Source organism: Bison bison, unplaced genomic scaffold, assembly GCF_000754665.1.
Source record: "Bison bison bison isolate TAMUID 2011002044 unplaced genomic scaffold, Bison_UMD1.0 scf7180017864376, whole genome shotgun sequence".
Taxonomy (NCBI): Eukaryota; Metazoa; Chordata; class Mammalia; order Artiodactyla; family Bovidae; genus Bison; species Bison bison.
Genome location: NW_011494948.1, coordinates 11447002 through 11456851, shown reverse-complemented (window position 1 = coordinate 11456851; position 9850 = coordinate 11447002). Strand labels below are relative to the sequence as shown.

Here is a 9850-nt window from a genome sequence, read left to right as displayed (position 1 = left end):
TGGCCATCATGGTCAACAAAAGAGTCCGAAATGCAGTACTTGGATGCAATCTCAAAAACGACAGAAAGATCTCTGTTCGTTTCCAAGGCAAACCATTCAATATCACAGTAATCCAAGTCTATGCCCCAACCAGTAACACTGAAGAAGCTGAAGTGGAACAGTTCTATGAAGACTTACAAGACCTTTTAGAACTAACACCTAAAAAAGATGTCCTTTTCATTATAGGGGACTGGAATGCAAAAGTAGGAAGTCAAGAAACACCTGGAGTAACAGGCAAATTTGGCCTTGGAATATGGAATGAAGCAGGGCAAAGACTAATAGAGTTTTGCCAAGAAAATGCACTGGTCATAACAAACACCCTCTTCCAACAACACAAGAGAACACTCTATACATGGACATCACCAGATGGTCAACACCTAAATCAGATTGATTATATTCTTTGCAGCCAAAGATGGAGAAGCTCTATACAGTCACAGCAAAAACAAGACCGGGAGCTGACTGTGGCTCAGACCATGAACTCCTTATTGCCAAATTCAGACTGAAATTGAAGAAAGTAGGGAAAACCACTAGACCATTCAGGTATGACCTAAATCAAATGACAAATTAAGTGCCCCCAGAAAAACAAATAATTTCTTTCATGGCATTTAATATTTTATGAGGTAAATCATTCTACTCAAAATGTAAATAATGAAATAATATCTATCCAAGGAAAAGGAAGTAGAAAAGAAAAGAATTTAGCAAAGAAAAAGGAAAAATATATTGTTATTTAAGAAAGTCAGCATTTCACAAACAGTATGGACCTAACAGAACAGAAGATATTGAGAAGAGGTGGCAAGAATACACAGAAGAACTATACAAAAAAGATCTTCATGACCCAGATAACCATAAGAATGTGATCACTCACCTAGAGCCAAACATCCTGGAACATGAAGTCAAGTGGGCCTTAGGAAGCATCACTACGAACAAAGCAGTGGAGGTGATGGAATTCCAGTTGAGCTATTTCAAATCCTAAAAGATGGTGCTATAAAAGTGCTGTACTCAATATGCCAGGAAATTTGGCATATTGTAGCAGTGGCCTGTAGCAGTGGCCACAGGACTGGAAGATGTCAGTTTTCATTCCAATCCCAAAGAAGGGCAATGCCAAAGAATGTTCAAACTACCGCACAATTGCACTCATCTCACACGCTAGTAGAGTAGTGCTCAAAATTCTCCAAGCCAGGTTTCAATAGTATATGAACCATGAAATTCCAGATGTTCAAGCTGGATTTAGAAAAGGTAGAGGAACCAGAGATCAAGTGGCCAACATCCTTTGGATCATCGAAAAAGCAAGAGAATACCAGAAAAACATCTACCTCTGCTTTATTGACTATGCCATAGCCTTTGACTGTGTGAATGACAATAAACTGTGGAAAATTCTGAAAAAGATGGGAATACCAGGTCATCTGACCTGCCTCCTGAGAAATCTGTATGCAAGTCAAAAAGCAACAGTTAGAACTGGACATGGAACAACAGACTGGTTCCACATCGGGAAAGGAGCACATCAAGGCTGTATATTGTCACCATACTTCTTTAACTTATATGCAGAATACATCATGCAAAATGTGAGGCTGGATGTAGTACAGCTGGAATCAAGATTGTCGGGAGAAATATCAATAACCATAAATATGCAGATGACATCACTCTTACAACAGAAAGCAAAGAACTAAAGAACCTCTTGATGAAAGTGAAAGAGGAGAGTGAAAAAGTTGGTTTAAATCTCAACATTCAGAAAACTAAGATCATGGCATCCAGTCCCATCACTTCATGGCAAATAGATGGGGAAAGAGTGAGAACAGTAACAGAATTTATTTTGTTGGGCTCCAAAATTACTGCAGATGGTGACTGTAGCCATGAAATTAAGAGACACTTGCTCCTTGGAAGAAAAGCTACGACCAACCTAGACAGCATATTAAAAAGCAGAGACATTACTTTGCCAACAGAGGTCTATCGAGTCAAAGCTATGGTTTTTCCAGTAATCATGTATGGATGTGAGAGTTGGACTAGAAAGAAAGCTGAGTGCCAAAGAACTGATGCTTTTGAATTGTGATGTTGGAGAAGAATCTTGAGAGTCCTTTGGACTGCAAGGTGATCCAACTAGTTGATCCTAAAGGAGATCAGTCCTGAATATTTATTGGAAGGACTGATGCAGAAGATGAAAATCCAATATTTTGGCCATCTAATGCAAAGAACTGACTCATTGGAAAAGACCCTTTTGCTGAGAAAGAACAAAGGCAGGAGGAGAAGGGGAAGACAGCATGAGATGGTTGGATTGCATCAACAACTTGATGTATATGAGTTTGAGCAAACTCTGAGAGTTGGTGATGGACAGGGAAACCTGGCGTGCTGCAGTCCATGGTGTTGCAAAGAGTCCAACATGATTGAGCAACTGAACTGAATGACCATCTAGACCTGCTAAACTGAGTATTTCCTAAAGCACTGCAAACTTATTGCCAAAGGTTATCAAAACGAATGCCAAAATCCATTCTCTTCCATAGAGTAGACCTGTATGTGAGGAAGAGATTGCTCAGCCTGGAAGTAACTTTTCCCAAATTCGCTGAATCTTGGGTTAACCATATGAGTAGTTTCTCTCAATGAAATGTGGGTATAAATGATGTTTGCCACTTCCAAGTCTTAACTGTGTATCTGTTAGGCACAACTGAGCAACTGAACTGAACTGATTAGGTAGCTTGTTATTATTTAGTAGCTAAGTCTGTTTCACTTTTTCTGACCCCGTGGACTGTAGGCAGGCTCTTCTGTCCGTGGAATTTACCAGGCAAGAAAACTAGAGTGGGTTGCCACACCCTCCTCCAGGGGATGTTCCCAACTAATTAATATACTAGGCACATCGCAGTATTTTCCCATATTAGAATTCATTTTGATATTGACATTCAAGTCACAAATACAACTATTATTTCCCAAAACAAACTAAAAAGTTATTTAAAAAATTTTATCATTATAGCAATAATTATTACATTTTCTATCCTGGAGAAGGAAATGGCAACCCACTCCAGTACTCTTGCCTGGAAAATTCCATGGATGGAGGAGCTGGTAGGCTACAGTCCATGGGGTCACAGAGTCAGACACGACTAAGTGACTTCACTCACTCACTTATTACATTTTCTATAAGGAAAATACAATTCTGGAGAAGGTATAAATTTCAAATTTATATGTCATATAGGAATATATATCCAATTTTAGAACAAACTTATATAGAGAGAATAAAAAAAATAATTTTTATCCACATTAACTTCCATTTTTAGTCCTTTAATAAAACAACTTAATAACAATAACCAATCTTAGATGAAAATTATCCTGTTTAATTGGGTAGGAAGGAAAATAGAGTCAGAACTTGGAAAAGCAGAGTTACCAGAAAGAATCTTCATTCAACCCAGAAAATAAAGATAATTTAGCCTATAATGGGCAACTGGGTACAAAATGAATTTAAATATATCATGACATAGACAATTCTTAAATTTATTTCACCTTTATTTTTAAGATGTTACTACCTCCAAAATGATTCTTGGGAATCAATGACCATGTAGATTTTTGTAGTGGTAATATACTGAAGATATAATTACCTATAATTTTAAATATACAGTTACATATAATTGTATTAACTATAAATATAGGACTGTATAATTTGAAAGTGGAAGTTCAAAACATCAAATAGAATCATCCCAGTTATTGTTAATATTTTGTACAAATTAAAGCATTAAAAAATTTGTAGGATTCAGAAGCAAATGATAATTGTTAAAAATAAAAAGCAATTTCAACAAAAACTGAGTAACAGATAGTTATTACTATAAAATTAAAACAACATCTTAAGAGTTTTAATGTATAAATAACATAGTCTATAACCCAAAAACACAAAGAAGAATAACAGGCTAAAGTAGTAACTTGACTATAGTAATAGGACAACATAATGAACCGGATATTCTTGTGAACATTACTGTAAAAAAACTTTAAATGTTTGTAAACACCTACTATATAAAACAAATATCATAAATTTAGTATTTTCTGATATAACACCAACCTGTTCCAATTCTTGTATTTTAGCATCCTTGACTTGCAGAATTTCTAAAACTTTTCTGTCTTTAGCTTCAGATTTCCGTTTTTCTCTAGAAATAAAAAGTATATATATTGAAAACTTAGTCATTATTTTTGAAAGTTTATTAGACATTGTTAGCCAATTCTTTTAATTTCCACATCCTAATAGTGAGTTTCACATTAAACTATAGAAAAGTTAATTATCTGACGTTAACAGCCCTTTCTGATTTAATCAGAAACCATATGGCAAGTGACAACAATTTATAACTGCTGCCAACTAAGACAACTTCATACAAAAAGAGTTTCTACATTTATACACATTATAAAACATACTTAAAACACATTTAATCTTGACTGCAACAGTCATTATAACATAAATTTAAAAAAAATTACTGAATATATTAATATGTTCATGTTAATATACTTTATATTGCAATTTTTAATATTAACTAATATTAATATAATAAAAATTAAAATATAATTAATACTAATAATTAAGAATACACTACTTACCATTTTTTAAGTAAAAGAATTAAAAGAGAGAAAGCTTGAGATTTACTAGAAATCAACATTAAATAAATAAGGGAAAAATTTATTGGATGTTCATTATATTTTTTAAATTTTAAAAACAGGTAAAAGAAATAGAAATCTGTACCTAAATCACTCATGAATCACAAAGTGTACAGGTAGGAAGAAATTAAGAACCCTCACCTGAGAATAAAAATGAGATGAAGCAAAGGGCTTTAGAAGGCAAAAATGGATATGAGAATTAAGAGATATGTATGACATAAAAGCATACCACTGCTGGTGACCAAGATGGCAGAGTAGGAAGACCCTAAACTCACCTCTTCCCATGGACAACACAAAAATTACAACTAGTTATGAAGCAGCTATTTATGGGAAAAAAACTGAAAATTAGCAGAAAAGATACACTACAAATAAAGATATGAAGAAACCACACCATGATGGTTAGGAGGAGTGGAGATGCAATATAGTCAGTATCCCCACCCCCAGATCAGTGGCCCCTAAATGGGAGGATAATCACAAATATACAGATCTTCTCCAAGGAGAAGGTCAAGCTCTCCAGCCTGGATAGTCCACACCAAGTAGATCAGACTACAGAACAATGGGTTTTGAAAACTAGTAGTGTACATGTTGCTTCCCAGGTTGCTAAGTGATAAAGAATCTGCCCAATGTAGGAGACACAGGGGACATGGGTTTGATCCTTGGGTCAGGAAGATCCCCTGGAGGAGGAAATGGCAACCCATTCCAGTATTCTTGCCTGGGAAATCCAGTAGGCAGAGGAGCCTGGTGAGTGACAGTCCATAGTGTCGCAAAGAGGACATGACTGAGCACACATGTACGGGTCTCATGTTCGAAAGAGCTAGAGAGCTGCAGGAAACAGAGATTCCACTTTTCAAGAATATGCACAAAATCTCACGTAGTCTGAATTCCAGTGGAGATACAGTAGTATGACAGAAGCCTGTATCAGATACTCCTGCTGGTCTTGTAACACCTCCTGGAAAGGCAGGAGGCAATTGGGAAAGCCTTGGGTACAGAGATGTTGGAGACAGCCATTCTAGGGGAGTTTTTCTACTGCAATAACACCAGCACTGGCAAGTGCAATTTTGGAACCCTCCCTCTACCCTATTAGCATGAGAGGATGTCCCACACATCTTCAGGCTAGCACCAGCTGCAAATCACCCCAGGCTGCATAGACAGTCATGCAGGGACCCAGCCCTAGGCCCTCCCGGGACATACAGCCAATGACACAGGAAGCCTACCTTTTCCTCCAGCAAGCCCACAGCCACTGCCTGCAGCACAGTCTCACAGCCAACTGGGCCAGAGGCCAGCTCTGCCTAACAACACATCAACAGCAGTCAGCCCCAAAACAGTGGAAGGGTACATGCTGCCAACATAAGGAGACTTCTAAGGCACACAGCTCTGGTGATCAGAGTGTGCGTGCTACCAGACCCCATGGAATGACTACTTCTCCTGACTGACCTAATACAGAGAAATGAATATAGAGAATACAGAAAAATGAGGAAACAGAGAAATATGTTCCAAACAAATATCACAAAACCTGAGAAACAGAAAAAACAAAGTGGAGATAAACAATCTACCCAAAAAGAGTTCAGTAATAGTCAAAAAGAGGTTCAATGAACTGGAGAGAAAACTGAATGAACATAGTCAAAATTTCAAAGAGTTTAAAAATTTAAATAAAAATCAGAGCTGAAAAATACAATGATTTCAATATTAATAAAAAATATAGTAGAAGGATTCAACAGTAGATTAGATGATACAGAGTAACAGATGAGCATCTGGAAGACAGAGTAGTAAAAATCTCCCAAGGAGAAACAAAAAAAAATAAGTTTTAAAAAGGAAAATAATTTAAGAGACCTCTGAAATAACATCAAGCATACTAACATTTGCATATAGAGAAGAAGAGAAAGATAAAGTAGAAGGGAACTTATTTAAAAAAAAATAATACCCCAAATTTTCTTAACCTGGGAAATGAAACAGATATCCAAAGCCAGGAATCACAGAGACATCTCAGAACCATGACCCCAAAGAGGTCCACTCGAAGACACATCATAATTAAAATGGCAAAAAAATAAAGTGAGAGTCTTAGAAGCAGCAAGGGGAAAGCAACCAGTTAAGTATACAGAAACTAATATAAGGCAATTAGCTGACTTTTCAGCAGAAACTCTGTAGGCCAGAAGAGAGTTACACAATATATTTGAAGAGATGAAAGGAAAAAGTCTACAACAAAGAATACTCTACCTGGTAAAGATATTATTCAGATTTGAAGGAAAAGATAGAGTTTTACAGACAAGCAAAAGTTAAAGAGTTTAGCAGCACTAAACTGGCTTTACAGGAAATGTTAAAGGGACTTCCATAAGCAAAAAAAAAAAAAAGACTACAACTAGAAATATGAAAATTATGGAAGGAAAAATCTCACTGGTAAAGACATACACAGTAAAGGTAGTAGATCAGTCAATGATAAATCTAGTAGGAAGGTTAAAAGACAAAAGTAGTAAAATCATCTATTTCCACACTAAGCAACTATTACAATAAGTAAACGATACAAAATTTAAAAGAAGTTTAAAAAAAAAAAGACATCAAAAACATTAAATATGTGGATGGGTGGAGAACAAACATAGGGTTGTTAGAAGGCATTGAACTGGCTTCTGGTTCAAGATGGTGGAATAGAAGGATCTGCACTCACCTCCTCCTGATAGAGCACCAAAATTGCAACTAGCTGCTGAATAACCATCAACAGGAGAGCACTAGAACCCACAAAAAAAAGATATTCCATGTCCAATGACAAAGAAGGAGCCGCAGCAATCACAATAAAATCAAATCCCATAACTACCAGGTGGGTGACCCACAAACTGGAGAACAATAATAATAAAGATGATCTCCCACCGTTGGGAAGATTCTGAACCACACGTTAGGCTTCCCAGCCTGGGGACTGGGCAAAGGGACTGGAAATCCCCATGGAATCTGACCTTGAAGGCCAGCGGGATTTGATTACAGGACTTCCACAGGACTAGGGGAAACAGACTCTAGTCTTGCAGGGCAAAAGCAAAATTTTGTATGCCCAAGACACAGAGCAAATGACCAGTGATCCCACAAAAGACTAAACCAAAACTACTTACTTGCTAGTGCGAAGGGTATCATGTGGAGGTGTGGGTTGGCAGGGGCTTCCCACAGGGATAGAGGCACTGGCAGCAGCAATCCTGGAAGGCCCCCCTTGATGTAAGCCCTCTTAGAAGTCACCATTAAACCTACCGCAGAGCCCACAGACCCCAGGGCTGGGTAACCTGAGGCCAAATAACTAACAGAGAGGAAGTGCAACCCCACACATCAGCAGATAATTGGATTAAAGTTTTACTGAGCAAGGCCCTGCTGACCAGAGCAAGGCCCAGTTTTTCCCATGGCCAGTCCCTCCCATCAAGATGCTTACACAAGCCTCTTAGCCTCCTCCATCAGATGGCAGGAAGAAGAAGCAAAAAGAACCACAATCCCACAGCAGCTAGAACAAAACCACATTACAGAAAGTAAATCAGGATGAAAAAGCAGGAAGTTACATCCCAGATAACAGGACAAGATAAAATCCCAGGAAAACAACTAACTGAAGTGGACATAGGTAACAGTCCAGAGAAAGAATTCAGAATAAAGATAGTGAAGATGATCCAGGATCTCAGAAAACAATGGAGAACATAAAAGAAATATTTACCAAAGAGACTTCCCTGGTGGCTCAGACAGTACAGCGTCTGTCTACAATGCGGGAGACCTGGGTTCAATCCCTAGGTTGGGAAGATCCCTTGGAGAAGGAAATGGCAATCCACTCTAGTACTATTGCCTGGAAAATCCCATGGACAGAGGAGCCTGGTACGCTACAGTCCATGGGGTTGCAGAGTAGGACACGATTGAGCTTCTCATCACTCACTCACAAGAACTAAAGAATGAACAAACAGAGTGAATAATGCACTAGAAAGAATCAACAGCAGAATAACTGAGGCAGAAGAACAAATAAATGACATGGAGGACAGAATGGTGGAATCACTGCCATAGAACAGAATATAGAAAAAAGAATGAAAAAATAGAAATGAAGACAGCCTAAGAGACCTATGGGACAATACTGAATGCACTAACATTCACATTATAGGGGTCCCAGAAGGAGAAGAAAGAGAGAAAGAAAGGACCTGAGAAAGTATTTAAAGAGATAACAGCTAAAAATGTCCCTAAGAAGGGAAAAGAAATGGCCAACCAAGTCCAGGAAGCAGAGAGTTCCAGGAATGATAAACCCAAGAAGGAACACACAGAGACAAACAGTAATCAAACTGACAGAAATCAAAGACAAAGATAAAATATTAAAAGCAACAAGGGAAAAATGACAAGCAACATATAAGGGAACACCCATCAGGTTACCAGCTGATTTCTCAACAGAAAATCTACAAACCAGAGGGAATGGCACCATATATTTAAAGTGAAGAAAGGGAAGAAACTACAACCAAGAACACTCTACTCAGTAAGACTCTCCTTCAGATTTGATAGAGAAATCAAAAGTTTTCCAGACAAGCAAGAGTTAAGAGAATTCAGTACCACCAAATCAGTTTTACAACAAATGCTAAAAGAACTTCTCTAGTGGCAACCCACTGCAGTACTCTTGCCTGGAAAATCCCATGGATGGAGGAGCCTGGTAGGCTGCAGTCCATGAGGTAGCTAAGAGTCGGGCATGACTGAGTGACTTCACTTTCACTTTTCACTTTCCTGCACTGGAGAAGGAAATGGCAACCCACTCCAGTATTCTTGCCTAGAGAATCCCAGAGACAGAGGAGCCTAGTGGGCTGCCGTCTATGGGGTTGCACAGAGTCGGACACGACTGAAGTGACTTAGCAGCAGCAGCAGCAGACAGGAAAGAAGCACAAATTGGAATCAAGATTGCCTGGAGAAATATCATTAACCTCAGATATGCAGATGACACCACCCTTATGGCAGAAAGTGAAGAGGAACTAAAAAGCCTCTTGATGAAAATGAAAGAGGACAGTGAAAAAGTTGGCTTAAAGTTCAACATCAGAAAATGAAGATCATGGCATCTGGTTCCATCACTTCATGGGAAATAGATGGGGAAACAGTGGAAACAGTGTCAGAGTTTATTTTTTTGGGTTCCAAAATCACTGAAGATGGTGATTGCAGCCATGAAATTAAAAGATGCTTACTCCTTGGAAGGAAAGTTATGACCAACCTAGAAGAT

At 38.1% G+C, this 9850-nt stretch overlaps 1 protein-coding gene across 1 annotated transcript in view; it reads right to left on the bottom strand.

Moving 5' to 3' along the window:
- The window catches only part of CNTLN (centlein, centrosomal protein), a 354792-nt gene that overhangs the window by 259896 nt on the left and 85046 nt on the right, over positions 1-9850 (bottom strand). Inside the window, exon 4 of the mRNA XM_010857100.1 lies at positions 4073-4157. Coding sequence (XP_010855402.1) covers positions 4073-4157 — 85 coding nt within the window. The remainder of the gene's footprint in view (positions 1-4072; positions 4158-9850) is intronic.